Source organism: Zonotrichia albicollis, chromosome 15, assembly GCF_047830755.1.
Source record: "Zonotrichia albicollis isolate bZonAlb1 chromosome 15, bZonAlb1.hap1, whole genome shotgun sequence".
Taxonomy (NCBI): Eukaryota; Metazoa; Chordata; class Aves; order Passeriformes; family Passerellidae; genus Zonotrichia; species Zonotrichia albicollis.
This window is the reverse complement of record NC_133833.1, coordinates 599727-615152: the sequence shown is the minus strand read 5'-3', so window position 1 is coordinate 615152 and position 15426 is coordinate 599727. Positions and strand designations below refer to the sequence as shown.

The 15426-nt window shown below is 57.1% G+C and overlaps 1 protein-coding gene across 2 annotated transcripts in view; it reads left to right on the top strand.

The window, feature by feature from the left end:
* Positions 1 to 14635, top strand: part of KCTD16 (potassium channel tetramerization domain containing 16) — a 57296-nt gene extending 42661 nt beyond the window's left edge. For both annotated transcript variants that reach the window (XM_074552523.1, XM_074552522.1), the window contains exon 3: positions 6565 to 14635. In XM_074552523.1, the coding sequence (XP_074408624.1) occupies positions 6565 to 7013 (449 nt within the window). In that variant the 3' untranslated portion in view covers positions 7014 to 14635. The remainder of the gene's footprint in view (positions 1 to 6564) is intronic.
* Positions 14636 to 15426: the final 791 nt, after the last annotated feature.

The window sequence follows — 15426 nt, the reverse complement described above, 5'->3', positions numbered from 1 at the left end:
AGCTCATTGCATTCTTACACCAGAACAGCTCTGTCAGGATTGGGGCCCTGTAACCAAAACCAAAGTGCTGCCCCCATCCCAGCGCTGATTCCTGTCCCCAGGGCTGGCATGGAAACAGAGCTTGGCTTGGGAGGGATCTGGAGAAAACTGAGCTGCAGCTCATTAAACAGAGCAGTGTCAGTGAGTGTTGGGGGGAGCCCAGGAGCTGCCTGTGCCCCCATCTCATCCCTCACTGCCTGTGCCCCCATCCCAGCCCTGCCTGTGCCCCCATCCCAGCCCTCGTCCCTTCCCCTGTGAGCCCAGAGCTGCTGTGCCATTCACCTGCCCAAGGGACAGGAGCAAATCAGGGCTCTGCTCCTCTTCCTCCCCTGTTTGCTGAGATCTCCTTGCACTGATGTCATTTGTGGTGGGGTAAAGGGGAACACGCAATTTATTCTCCATTATGTTCTGGGTAATGACAAGTCTTAAAATAGCTCTCAATTAGCAATTGATTGCAATTAATTGGAACAACATAGGCTGACATGATAGCTTCGGATCTCCAGAGCATTTCTGACTTCATGAGCTCTAATTTCCAAAAATTCAAGAATTCTGGCTCCCACATCACCACAGCCATCTGTCAGCAGTTTCTCACACAGGTCTTTGAGAAGCAGGAGCAATAAACTCTCAGGCTTTGCTAATTAAAGCAAGTGTCCAAAGTGGGGCTCATTTCATGTGAACTGGGGGCTCCATCCAGGTGTGGAAATATCCCTGTAGCGCCCATGCACTGTGGGCTCCCAGCCCTGGCAGTGCCCATGGCCAGGGCTGGGCTGGCCCTGCCCTCACCCTGCATTGCTGCAAAGCTCCTGGCAGCAGTTCCAGAGCTGGGGCAGCCTCAGGGCCCTGTTTGTGATCATCCATACAGTGTGCTCCTACCTGTGCTTTGGTTAATGCATGGGTGGAGGGTCTCCCTTGAGAACAGGTTCGGCCCATGATCCTGATCCCTCCCTGGGGTTGGCTCTGTGTGTGCCCCTGCAGGGCCAGGGTCACCCAGGGAGGACAGGGAACCCCTGCTCCTCAGCCCAGACTGCTGCCTCTCATCAAACTTCACTTTCAAGGTCTTGAGCAGAAACTGAAAGTAGCACAGAGCAAAAGGAAAGGCTGTGTTAAGGTGCTGGGTTAATATGGCATTGATGAATCAAGAAATACCCAAAAAGTCTTAAATTTGAGGAGGCAAGGAAGATGCAAACAGTGGCAGCTGTGAGTTCCCTGTGCTCCAAACTCACCCAAGCTGGAGCTGCTTGGCAGAACAGAAAGAGCAAATGCTGTGGGCAGGGAAAGCTGAAGTGCCAGGTTTTCATATATCAGCATTTTCCCAGAGGAAAATGCACTGAAATGCCTCAGTCCTGATGGTTAAATATTGTTTCTGTTCACATCCTGGGAAAGGGGAGCACCAGGCAGGGGAGCCAGCAGCCCTGGGTTATTCCTGCAGGCACAGCTCACACCTGGGTTATGCAGGCACAGCTCACACCTGGGTTATGCAGGTCCTGCTCACACCTGGGTTATTCAGATGCTGCTGACACCTGGGTTATTCCTCAGGCACTGCGCACACCTGGGTTATTCAGATGCTGCTCACACCTGGGTTATGCAGGCATTGCTCACACCTGGGTTATTCCCCAGGCACTGCTCACACCTGGGTTATTCCTGCAGGCACTGCTCACACCTGGGTTATGCAGGCACTGCTCACACCTGGGTTATTCAGGTCCTGCTCACACCTGGGTTATTCCTGCAGGCACTGCTCACACCTGGGTTATGCAGGCACTGCTCACACCTGGGTTATTCCTGCAGGCACTGCTCACACCTGGGTTATGCAGGCACTGCTCACACCTGGGTTATTCCTGCAGGCACTGCTCACACCTGGGTTATTCAGGTGCTGCTCACACCTGGGTTATTCCTGCAGGCACTGCTCACACCTGGGTTATTCAGGTCCTGCTCACACCTGGGTTATTCCTCAGGCACTGCTCACACCTGGGTTATTCAGGTCCTGCTCACACCTGGGTTATTCCTCAGGCACTGCTCACACCTGGGTTATTCAGGTCCTGCTCACACCTGGGTTATTCCTCAGGCACTGCTCACACCTGGGTTATTCAGGTGCTGCTCACACCTGGGTTATTCAGGTCCTGCTCACACCTGGGTTATTCCCCAGGCACTGCTCACACCTGGGTTATTCCCCAGGCACTGCTCACACCTGGGTTATGCAGGCACTGCTCACACCTGGGTTATCCAGGCACTGCTCACACCTGGGTTATCCAGGCACTGCTCACACCTGGGTTCTTCAGGCACTGCTCACACCTGGGTTATCCAGGTCCTGCTCACACCTGGGTTATGCAGGCACTGCTCACACCTGGGTTATCCGGGCACTGCTCACAGGGCAGGCTTGGCTGTGCAGGTATCCCAGCCCAGGGGCACCAGCAGAGCCCACAATGTTCCCTGCTCACCCCAGGGCATGGGGTGACCATGAGGAGCTCTCTGTCAGCCTGGGGTCCCACAGCCCCCAGCCATGAGCAGCAGCTGCTCCCACCCTGCTGTGCTCCTGTCCTGCTGCTCACACTCCAGCCTGCTCCCTCCTTCTCTCCAAATTCCAACTCCATCACATGTTACTTTGAGAAGATCCCTACATAAATATTTTGGCTCATTTGATATGCCTTCTGGTATTTTAACACCAGGTCTCTTTTTCTTCACCATTTGGGGAAATTATTTTTATTTTCAAACAAATTTGGTACTCTCGCAGCAGTTCACTTCCAGAAGCAAGTGTTTTAGGGAAGATTGCAGGAGTGAAATGGCAATGTGCTGGGAGCCTCCTGATGGAAGTGTGTGTGTGCTGGGCCCTGGCTGGAAATCACTGTGCAAGAGCAAGACAGACCAGGGAGCAATTCTGGGCTTTATATTGGGCTGGCAAGCTCAGGATATTGAAATGGAAAACACTTTGAACTAGAAATGTTAAATTTTAATTTCAATTTCAATTGAATTCAAATCAGATGGCAGCATGCAGGCGTCCCCAGCTGCCCCCAGAAGGGTGAGATTTCTGTGAGCTGCCTCAGGGGGCTGGGACAGCCACAGGCTCTGCCTGTTCCTTCCTTGGTTCCTTCCTCCCCAGTTCCCTCCTGATCCCTCTCCCCTGTCCCTGCTGCCTCTGAACATCTGGGAGGGCTCAGACCAGCGATGTCCCTGCCAAGTCCTTCCCAGGATTGTCTCTCACTGAGGTTTTACTGCAGATGCTTGATCCTAAAAGCAAATAAAAGCAAATAAATCCCGGGGTGCCCGTGCTGCTGCCAGGACAGATCCTGGAGCCCTCGGTGCCCGGGGTGTGTCAGCTCCCCCTGCCAGCCCTGCCCACTGGGCACTCACTGCTCAAACGGGCACCAGCCGCTGCCATCGGCCCCAGCAGGGCACAGACAGGGAGGGGGAGGCAGCAGAACCCAGAGCAGAGGGGAAAGTCATGGGACAGGAGGAGAAAAGGAGCATGGAACAGAAATAAATCAAACCAACAGCAAAGCCCCAAAGCAGAAGGAGCAGGGATGAAAGGTAAGAGGACAACATAAATGGAGCAGAGTGGATTGAGAACAGTAGGAAATGGCTCAAGGGATGATCACAGGCTGGGAGGTTGGTACAGACACACACGGGGAGGTAAATGAGCATCTGGGTACAGAAAATATCCCTGAGTGCCTCAAAAACGGGCAGCAGATGTGTCTGAGCTGCTGCCTGGGGACATTGTCCCCTCCCAGCCGTGACACCGTCCCAGCCCTGCCCTGGGCCCCAGGACTGCCTGTGCTGGGCTCTCCATCCCAGGCCCAGCGTCCCCAACCCCGGCCAGAGGTGTCTGGGCCGGGGCAGGCCCTGGCCCCTCTCCCACCATGGAAACCTTTCCCTGGTTTCTGTCACTCTGGTTCCACCCCAGCTGCTCCCCGGCTCTCTCACAGCATCTGTCTGTCTGTCTGTCTGTCTGTGCTCCTGCACAGGGATTTCCCATTCCCTCCCTGCAGTCTGGCTGGAAAGGGGGAGAGGAGAAGGGGAAAGCTGGGTGGCTGCTGGCTCATGTGTCAATTATACATCAGAGGCTCTGCTGCCGCTTCAGAAACTTCTAATAATAATTATTATAATTAGGGCACTGGGAGAGGAATGTGCTGAGATCAGGGAGGGAAGCAGGAAAGCCAGGCCAGAATTAATTAGCCACTTTTATCTAAGAATCTCAAAGCATTTAGACATTAATTAAGGGAGCTGTGGTTAAGGCAGCCGCTGCTCCTTCGCTGCCGCTGTGCTGGGGCTCGGCCCCTCCTCATCCTCCTGCGGGCACGGGGGTGGATCCCGATGGTTCCTCAATCCCCTCGGCCTGGCTGTGTGTGTGTGTGTGTGTGTGCCGCCGCAGCCGGGCACTGCCCTGGCATCCTGGGCACCCGTGGGCAGCAGAGGCTCCTGCGGGCCCTGCCCAGCCCTGGAGCTCCCACCCAGCCGCCCACCCAGCTGTGCCATGGCAGCAGCACGCTGGTTATGGGGGCAGCTGTGCCATGGCACCTGGGCACCGACAGAGCTCCCACCCACCTGAGCCATGGCACCAACATGCTGGTTATTAGGGCACCTGTGCCATGGCACCTGGGCACCGACAGAGCTCCCACCCACCTGAGCCATGGCACCAACATGGTGGTTATTGGGGCACCTGTGCCATGGTACCTGGGCACCAACAGAGCCAGTCACTGGGGCAAATCCTTCCAGTCTCCCGCCACACCCGTGCTGTGCCCACTGTTGGTGAATATTCATTACGAGAAATTAGCATCTAATAGGGCTTAATTGACTTATAAAAGCCTTGCTTTGTGCTAATGAAGTCTGCGCTGTAGCTGTGCCTGATGGCAGCCGGTGGGTCCCTGTGCCCCGCTGCCACCTCGGCTGCATCCCTCCTGCTGCCCCACGGCCCTGGGCACTGTGCCTGTCCCATCCCTGGAGCTGTGCCTGCCCATGGGGGTGTCCTCCGTGCCCATGGCAGGGGCATTGCAATGACACAAACATCCCTTCCATCCCACACCATGGTGTGACAGCCTGTGAGCCCCAGCTGGGACAAGGGTGTCCATGGCCTGGGCACTCTGTGCAGGCTTGCAGAGCTCACTGCTGATCCCAGCAGTGCCCTGGGCCCCTGCAGGGGGCTCTGGGGTCTGTCTGGGGCTCGAGGCACAGTCTGAGCTCTGTTCCTCAGCTGGAACAAAGCCCTCAGAGCTGTCCCGCTGCTGTCACCAGCTGCAGTGAGGAGATGCTGCAATCCACACAGCTCCTGCAACTGCTCTCAGGGCACGTGGGTCAGGGTTCTACAGGAGCTCAGCTCATAATGCCTTTGTCCAAGCCTAGAAATGGATAAAAAAAATCCAGTTTAGCCATTATTGACTGTTTTCAGAGGAGACACAGGGCAGCTTTGAAGTGAGTCTGTAAATGAGAGTGGCCCTGCAGCTCCAGACTGAGAGACTCCTTCATCATTGACAGGGAAGAGGAGGGAGGAGGTGAGGAGGCTTCCTGGCTTCTGGTTTTCTGCCTGTTCCTGTAAATTGTGTGCTCTGTGTTCCTGGTAAGGATGGAGGCGCAGGAGAGCAGGGCAGTGCCAGGGGGGCTCCCAGTGCCCACAGCCCCTTCCCCAGGCTCTGCCCCCTGGCCTCAGGGGCTCTCAATTGGCTCCAACGTCTATTTCTCTTTTTCTCTCCTTTCCCCATTTCTCGATGGGGCTCTGGGGCAGCAAAAGTCACCTGAGTCCCACAGCTGAGCCCGCTGCCAGCTCTGCCCTGGTCACGGACTGCTGCGGCTGGGCAGGGCTCCAGCTGGAGAGCAGCCTCCACCCTGCACTGCAGGATGGGAACTGTCAATTGTCACTGTGCTGGGCTTCCCTGCCGGGCTCTGCCGGGGAAGGACCCGCTGTAACAGGGATCTGCTGTGCTGGTCCGGGGAGCTCCAGGCTAACAGGGATCTGCTCCTGGGAGCTCCAGGGTAACAGGGATCTGCTGTACTGGTCCAGGCAGCTCCAGTGTAACAGGGATCTGGTCCTGGGGAGATCCAGGCTAAGGGGATCTGGTGCTGGGAGAGCTCCAGGCTAACAGGGATCTACTGCTGGTCTGGGGGAGCTCCAGGGTAACAGGGATTTACTGCTGGGAGAGCTCCAGGCTGTAACAGGGATCTGCTGTGCTGGTCCGGGGAGCTCCAGGCTAACAGGGATCTGCTCCTGGGAGCTCCAGAGTAATGGGGATCTGGTCCTGGGCAGCTCCAGGGTGACAGGGATCTGGTGCTGGTCTGGGAGAGCTCCAGGGTAACAGGGATCTGGTGCTGGGGAGCTCCAGGCTAAGGGGATCTGCTGCTGGTCCTGGGTATCTCCAGGCTAAGGGGATCTGCTGCTGGTCCTGGGGAGCCGTGCCAGCACTGCGTGCTGATGTCCAGGGAAGGTCCCTGTGCGGGTCCCTGTGGCCCTGGCTGCCCTGCCAGCCCGGGGGGACTCTCAGCAGCCTGTCCTGGGGTGTGAGGGGTCCCGAGCTGCCCTAACCCCTCTCTCTGTGCCTGCAGGCGAGCCCTCCCGCTGGTCCTCGTCGCACTGCGACTGCTGCTGCAAGAACGGCAAGGGCGACAAGGAGGGCGAGAGCGGCACGTCCTGCAACGAGCTGTCCACGTCCAGCTGCGACAGCCAGTCCGAGGCCAGCTCCCCGCAGGAGACCGTCATCTGCGGGCCCGTGACTCGCCAGCCCAACATCCAGACTCTGGACAGGGCCAAGAAGGGCCCAGTGCAGCTGCTGCAGCAGGCCGAGAGCCGCAGGAAGAGCGACCTGCTCCGGACTCTCACCTCCGGCTCCCGCGAGTCCAACGCCAGCAAGAAGAAGGCCGTGAAGGAGAAGCTCTCCATCGAGGAGGAGCTGGAGAAATGCATCCAGGATTTCCTCAAGATCAAAATCCCAGACAGGTTTCCTGAGAGGAAGCACCCCTGGCAATCGGAACTGCTGCGCAAGTACCACCTGTAGGATCAGGGTGGGCAGAGGCACGGCCCCGTACCCAGAGCCAGAGCCAAGGGACACAACGGCAACTCCCAGTAATAACTGTGTGTTAGGTCGCCAAAACCAAACCCATCTCTAGTACTGCCTAACTTGCCTCCTTCACCTTAACATTTCTAGTGGTAGGGGAGCGATCTCTCTGCAGTCCTGGAAGCACAATGACAAACGCTTTTGTTTGTAAACTCCGAGTCTTACACAAGCTGAAAACCTTAATGGCACAGCCAGGGCACGCTGGTGTGGCCCCAGCAGGCAGGGCAGGGCAGGGCAGGGTGGGCAGGGCTCGGTGCCCTCTGCAGCCTGCTCAGACCCCGTGTGCCTGCAGGGAGGAGCACAGCACAGAGCCCAGCCCTGCCCCGCAGTTTAAGCATGTGTATTTATATATGTGCATATATATATGTGTGTATATATATCTCTGTGTATATATATATGTATATATATATCAATATATATTGCTTAAAGATTTTCTGGCTCTCTCCTTATAACTGCACTTTCTCAGAAAAGAGCATTTTTTTAGTCTGTGGATGTCCCTTTTCTCCTCCAGGCCTCTGAGGGCTGAACAGTATGAATCCATCTCCCTGTCTCTCTCCTCTCCCCCTGCCCGTCCTTCCCCTCCCTGGGGCACTGTGAATGTGTTCCTGGGGAGAGCAGGGTGCAGTCTCTGCGTTTGTGTTACCATCAGTGAAATACTCTGTTTGGTTGGGATGCTGTGTCCCTCCCTGCTCCCCACGGCTCTCGGCTGTTACAGGTGTGGAAAGCTGCAGGGATGGCTCTGGGCGGTGTGGGGATGCTGTGGGGATGCTCTGGGCTGTGTGGGGATGCTGTGGGGATGCTCTGGGCTGTGTGGGGATGCTGTGGGGGCCCTGTGGAGGTGCTGGCTCCCGTAGGTGCCAGGGCTGTGTGCCAGGAGGGGCTGTCCCAGCTGGCAGGGGCCGCGGGCACTGCAGCCCCTCAGCCCCAGAACGCCCCCAGCCCACCCCGGGGCTCAGAGCTGTCACTGCAGGAGGGAGCAGGGCTGTGCCAGGGGCAGCACGGCCCTGCAGGAGCTCCCTGCAGCCCCTCCTGTGGTGCCAGCCCTGCCAGGGCCCTGCTGGCACTGCAGCAAGGCACACTCTGTGCCCATGTGCCCGGAGCTGTGGGAAGGGCTGGGCTGCTCCTGCACTGCTCTGAGCTCGGGGAAGGGCCAGGGGAGGGAGCACGGGCTGGCCAGAGAGGGGTTGGGGCTGGCACCGGCAGGGCTGGCACAGGCAGGGGCACAGCCAGGGCTGGGCAGGGGGCTCGGGCTGTTGGGGCAGCCGTGGAGAAGAACAGAACACTGCAGCGCTCCAGCTGGGGAGGCCACAGCTGGGAACAAACCAGCTGCAGGGTTTGGGATCAATCATTTCTTCTCTAAAGGCACAGGAAGAAGAGTTTATATATATATGTATATGTATGAATATAAAGTGTGGGCAGTGCTGGTAGCACAGATCACTCAGCTCTGACTCAGTCAGTGTCCTGCAGGTCCCAGGCTCCCCTCCCACAGCCCAGACACTGCTGTGGGAGCTGCAGTGCTGCCTGCACTGTCCTTTCTGTGCTCCTGCTGCAGCTCCAGCCAGGAGCATCCTCGGTGCCTGCAGGGCTGGGCAGGGGTGCCAGGGAACCCTGGGGTCTCCAGCAGCCCCCAGCCGTGTTTGGGGTCCGGTGCACCCTAAAAAAGGAAGCAATACGAGTGCAGAGGGTGGGCAGGCAGGAGCCCGCGGCAGCTGGGGAACCCTCACAGCAGTGCAGCTGCAGGGGCTGCAGAGCAGGGCTGCATGGGTGGCTGGGGTCACCTCTGGGCTGCTGCGGGTGCAGGAGGAGCTGTCCCTGCCCGAGCTGTCCCTCTGTGGGTGCTGCAGGAGGTCCCTGCTGGGAGATGCTCACCGAACAGTCTCAGCCCTCCTGGGTCTGTGCTGCAGAGCCAGCTCGGGGCTCAGGACATGCCCTGCCTCTGGAATTCAGCCTCTGGTGCCACCCTCTCCTCACAGGCTCAAAGGGCACATCTTCACACGGAAATCAATGATTTGTACAAGCTCCATAGACCTGGCCCTGCTTACTTATTTCATGGTTAGTTTCTAGCATTTTTCTCTCCCCACTCTGCATTTTCTGCACCTTGTTCCCCTGGGACCCCTCTCCCCTTGCTGTGGCACCAAGCAGGAACCAGGAACGGATAGAGCTGTCCTCTGGATTTCAGCAGGGTTCAGGACAGGCCACCTCTGTTCCTTGGCAGAAGCCTGCAGATAAAACATCCTGCTGGCACCCCAGACCTTCCCCTGGCGCTTTTCAGGGTGGAGGAGCAGGTGATAGAGTGTGAGTGTGAGTTTGTGAGTGTGAGTGTATGTGTGAGTGTGTGTGTCTGTGTGTGAGTGTGTAAGTGTGTTTGTGTGAGTGTGAATGTGAGCATGTGTGTGAGAGTGTGTGTGTGTGTGTGTGTGTGTGTGTGTGTGTGTGCGTGTGTGTGTTCCCAGGGGCACGGGACTGCTCCGTGATTAATCACTGGGGGAAAATGAGACCAAATGAAAAGCACCCAAGTGGGTTTGATTTATGTGGCCTTCACGTCTCCAGTTTGAGATGGAATGGTTATTGCTCTCCAGTGCTACAGAAATAAAGGTCTTAAACTTCAGTGATCACAGTCAGGCCCAGCCTGCAAGGACACCCAGCCTGGATGGGGCAGTGCCAGGCGTGGGCTCTGCCCATGTGTGTGTGTGTGTGTGGGCTCTGCCCATGTGTGGGCTCTGCCCATGTGTGTGTGTGTGGGCTGTGCTCTGTGTGTTTGTGGGCTCTGCCCATGTGTGTGTGTGTGTGGGCTCTGCCCATGTGTGTGTGTGTGTGGGCTTTGCCCATGTGTGTGTGTGTGTGTGGGCTCTGCCCATGTGTGTGCGTGGGCTCTGCCCATGTGTGTGTGTGTGGGCTCTGCCCATGTGTGTGTGTGTGGGCTTTGCCCGTGTGTGTGTGTGGGCTTTGCCAATGTGTGTGTGGGCTCTGCCCATGTGTTTGTGTGGGCTCTGGCCATGTGTGTGTGTGTGTGTGGGCTTTGTCCATGTGTGTGTTTATGTGGGCTCTGCCCATTGTGTTTGTGTGGGCTTTGCCCATGTGTGTGTCTGTGGGCTTTGCCCGTGTGTGTGTGTGTGTCTGTGGGCTCTGCTGTGTGGGCTCTGCTCTGTGTGTTTGTGGGCTCTGCCCGTGTGTGTTTGTGTGGGCTCTGCCCATGTGTGTGTGGGCTCTGCTGCCTCTCTGAGGGGCCTGCCTGTGGTGTGACCCCATGGCAGCTGTTCTGGCAGTGCTCTGTGCAGAGCTGGGGCTGTGCTGGCAGGGTCTGTGCTGCTCAGAGGGGCTGGGGGGCTGCAGGTGGAACACGGGGGCCCTGGGCAGTGCTGGGGGCTCTCACAGCCCCAAAGGGGTCAGCAGCTCTGCCCAGAGCTCCCCTTCCTTCTCTCCCTCCTCACTCACTGCTCAGCACCCCTGGGGCACCTCCCTGTGCCCTGCTGGGCAGGGCTGGGGGCACTGGCAGGGCAGAGCAGCCCTGGGAGGCTGGGGCAGGGCAGTGTGAGTGCACAGGCTGCTCCTGGTGGCCCCGTGGCTCAGGCTGGGGTGGTGGCTCAGGAAGGGGCACCCAAACCTCCTGCAGGCAGCGGGATGGGGGCAGGAGGGTGAGCTCCCCATGGGCCTGAGATCCCCTCCCAGCATTGGTGCCATGTACTCTGGCATTGGTGCCATCCACACTGGCACAGGTGCCATCCACACTGGCATCTGTGCCATGCACACTGGCATTAGTGCCATGCACACTGGCATCTGTGCCATGCACACTGGCATTAGTGCCATCCACACTGGCATTAGAGCCATGCACACTGGCATCTGTGCCATGCACACTGGCATTAGTGCCATGCACAGTGGCATTGGTGCCATGCACACTGGCATTGGCGCCATGCCCAGCTGCACAGGTACCCCTGCTCAGCTCCCAAGGGCAGAATTCCCCATTCCCAGGGGCTTTGCCCCCTGAGCAGGACTCAGAGCCCTCGGGACACACAGAGGACGTGTCATTGCCACAGACCATGGGCACCAAGTGCTTTCCCCCTGCCCCACCTGCACGCCCAGCACAGGGGCTGCCCAGGCTCTGCAGAACGCTTTGGGTCCTTGGTGAGTCCATCACTGATTTCCTTTGCAGGCTGTGGGCTGGAGGAGAGGACAGGGCTGGCTTTTCCTGGCAATGACCAGCACGTACCTGAGCCCCTCAGCCGTGTCCCCCTGCTCTCCCAGCCCTGGCAAGGCTGGAGGAGCCCCCAGCCCCCTCCCCAAGCCCCCAGCCCTGTCACTATGGGCTCGACTTCCAGAGTACTTTATGCACAAGGCCCCATGTGTATCATGGTACAAAATAATTGTCCAGTCTTATGGATAGTTTATGCCCCAGCGGGGTTTTGTAGATTAATAGTAAAAGAACAATAAAAAAATAAAAAAAATAAAAAGCACTTTTAAATTATTTATATTATAAAAAGACATTCTTTATTTTTCTTGGCATTGATGTCACTTAGCTAAAAGTCCGTTTCTAAGTAGGATATTGCAGATTTTAAACTATAGCAATGCTCGAGCAAACACGGATCCAGAGTTCCACAGAGCAAAGGCCCGGGGGGAGGCAGAGGGGCAGGGCCCTGCTGGCCCCGGGGTGCTGCTGATGGGGACACGGGGGTGTCCCTGCCCTGCCCTGGGCTGTGTGAGGTGCTGCCAGTGCAATATCCCCAGCCCAGAGGGAGGCACAGGGGCTTGGGGGCCCTGGGGTCCCTGGGGCCTTGCTCACGTTACATTTTCGGACCTCATTCAGCACTAAATGACTTTGCTGAGGCTCAGTCAGCCTGTTGCACATTGATGTAGGTTAAGTGGCACCCACCGAATTACCTCTCGACTCTCCAACGTGGTTCACTTGTACATAAGTGTAATGTCAAACTGTTTACAGTTGTGCGTAATTGTGGAAACAAACAAAAAAAAGTTTTAACTGCAAATTTAAAGGAATCGATTTTACTGGAAGGTGTTTAAAAAAATGAATGTGCTTAATACAGTATAGACATCCTTGCTAATGGTCTCACCTGAATGCATGTATCCGTGTTGTCAGTCCCACCAGTGAGGTTCTTGGCAATATTCTGCAGTCTGTGAATAGCAAATATGCATCAACTACTGTGACTCTGACAAATATAACTCGGTAACTGTTTCTACTGTGGTGTGTGAAACAAATCCTGTAGCTTTTAGCCTGCTGTATTTCCCTGGTGCCGGGAGCACCAGGAACCAGAGAGGTCTGGGAGGGATGAAGTCACAGCTGTGCCCTGAGCAGGGTGGTGACAGCCCCTGCTGGGCTACAAGTGCTGAAATGCCATTTTCAGAGGCAGGCAGCTGAGGGGAAGGGGCTGGGGCTGGCAGGAGCTGGCAGGGGCTCTGGGACCCTGCATGGGGGGATCAGCCCTGCTCTGGGGTGCTGGGGCCCACAGCTGCAGACAGCTGCTGTTTGACACTGCAGGTCACAGGGAATGGGCTGTACTGGGAGCTGCTGTTTGCCACTCCAGTTCAGAGTGAATGGCTGTACTGGGAGCTGCTGTTTGCCCCTCAGCTCACAGTGAGTGCCCACAGGGAGGGCACAGACCAGAATAAAGGTGTTGGTGCCCCTCAGCAGTCACACACACACACTCACAGAAGTGCATCCATGGACACACCCAGGCCTTTTTGCCCACAGGGGTTCAACACTCCTGTAACCACTTCCCTCCCGGCTGGCTGGGTGTTATCCTCCCTCCTAAGCACTGGGGTTTCCCCAGTTTGTTTCTGGGTTGGTTATTGCTGTTTTTAATCTGCAGTACTTGGCTGTGGTCTGGAGGAAGCCCTTTGCAATGGCCCCTTCCGGGCAGGAGGTGGATGCAGCATTTTCCCAATGTGGTGCTTCCTTAGGCTGGGGTTTGGGTGCTGCAGTACCTGTCCCATGGTTTGGGTCTGTGTCCCCCAGTGCTGAGGGGACGCTCCCTGGGCTCCCCTGATGCCCCAGCCCAGTGCTGGCAGTGCCACGAGCCTGGTGGTGCCAGGATTCCTGTCCTGGCACAGCCCCTGCCCTGTGCCCTGTGCCCTGTACCCTGTGCCCTGTGCCAGCATCTGCAGTGTCCCTGGAGTGCCCCCCAGCTCTGGGACGAGCTTCTCCCCATGAAGCAGCTCTGTCTGGACCTGGGGATGGTGTGGGGGGGCTGAGGGCACCCTGCTGTTGTTCCTGGGCACAGAGGGGCTGCAGGACCCTGCTGTTCCTGGGCACAGGGGGCTGCAGGACCCTGCTATTGCTGGGCACAGGGGGGCTGCAGGACCCTGCTATTGCTGGGCACAGGGGGCTGCAGGACCCTGCTGCTGCTGGGCACAGGGGGGCTGCAGGACCCTGCTATTGCTGGGCACAGGGGGCTGCAGGACCCTCTCCCCTGCCCGGGCTGGCTCCCAGGCTCCATGCCAGCTCCCAGGGCAGGAGCACAGCCCTGGTGCCGTGGCCTGGCTGGTGACAGCCCTGCTGCAGCCAGCACAGCCCTCAGTGCTGAGCAGGGCTCACCTCCACGCTGCCCACTGGCATTCCGAGCAGGAAGGTGATTTTGGGTGTTCTGAGCACTGGCTGCTCCTGGTGTCAGGGCAGATGTGAAGGAGCAGTGGGTGTTGGGGTGGAACACCTGCACAGTAATTACTGAGGATGTAATTACCTCCCCCACGCAGCACGGGGTGATGTGCATGGGAAGGAGGAGAGATTCCCTTTGGCACCAGGTGATTCCAGAAAATGATTTTAATCTGCCTTACAACTATATAATTAAGAGAGCTTATATATAGAAATATCTATCTATTTACCCGTCTATCTATCTCCCCTCAAGTGTATTTATCTCTGGCTGGGAGCAGGGTGGGCAGCACAGGCCTGGGCTGGCCCTGCTCTGTGCCCGCTGCTGCCACAAGAGACAAACCCAGAGCTTGGCCAAAGCCTTCTCAGAGGAGAGACCCCCTCCCAGGACAGCCCCTAACCCCAGTGCTGAGCTGGGCCAGCAGCTGGAACCAGGTGGGGCTGGGGGGCAGGGAGGGGGACCCTGCAGGTGACAGTGACAGGTGAGGGGGGACCCTGCAGGTCACAGTGGGCTTGCCAGGGTGGGGCTGGACTCTTGCCATGCCCCAAACCCGAGCATAGGAGGTGCTCCCTTGGGCAGGGGGGGTGGGAGGGCAAGGCTGGGCTGCAGAGCATCCTCCAGCCACCCCTCTGTGCTGTGCCAGGGCCAGAGCAAACCTGTGCAGGGAGAGGGGCTGGGGCTGGCTCGGGGGGCTCAGACACCCCCTGCTCACTCCCTGCTCACCCCTGGGTTTGGGGGTCACAGGACAGCACAGAACCCCCCTGTACACCCTGCTTCTCCCCCTGCTCACCCCAGTTCTCCCCCAGGGCTGCCCTGCCCCTGTCCCGTGCCCTGGAGGGAGAGCTCTGTAAATACAGCAGGTTAAAAACTGGCGCGGTATCAGCGAGTCTGTACTTAATGCAGATGTTTCCCATGTTTTGTAGTATTGTTTTATTGATAAATAAAAATCAACCAAAGACAAAACCAGAGTTTGGCGTGGTCTGGGTGGGCAGTTATAGAGACTGGCCTGGCACAGGGGCTGCAGGCTCCCAGCCTGTCCCTGCCACACTGGGGATCCTTCTCCCAAACAGAGAACATGGAAATGGAAATGGAAATGGAAATGGAAATGGAAATGGAAATGGAAATAATGGAAATGGAAATGGAAATGATGGAAATCCTGCCCTGAGCTCCGTGGGAAGAGGAGCCCTGAGCTTGTCACCGTCCCAGGTGTGCCCCGCACTGCCCCAGCTCTGAGGTGACACTGAATCACCCAGCAGGGCTGGCATGGCACAAACATCACGAATGGCTCCAAAATAATCCCCAAACGCTCAGGATTCTTAAAGCACAGCAAGAAAAGCAAAACTTGCAGCAATTAAACTGCATCTTAATGAGCTCCCTCCCAAAGAAAAGCTTGAGAAAAATGGGTTCATCAGAGGCTCGTTAAAAAAAATCACTAAAACCATTAATACTATAAACATCCTCTCCCTGGCATAAATTTTGCATCTTTCCAGATGTGTTTTTATTATTATGCACAATTTATGGGAGGAGAAAACAAGGCACAGCTCTTTGGGCTGTTTTGTCCCAGGGATGCCAGCAGGCAGCAGCCAGGAGGTACCAAAACCTCCTCCTCCCAAATCCCTGGGCAGCTGTGCCCGTGCCACACCAGGCTGCCACATCCAAACCCTTTAGAAAACTTTATTGGGTTTTTACCAGAGCAAAAGATTCCTGGTTTGGGGACTTAGTGCTGGCTGAAGGGGGGTGATGTCCGTGACCCT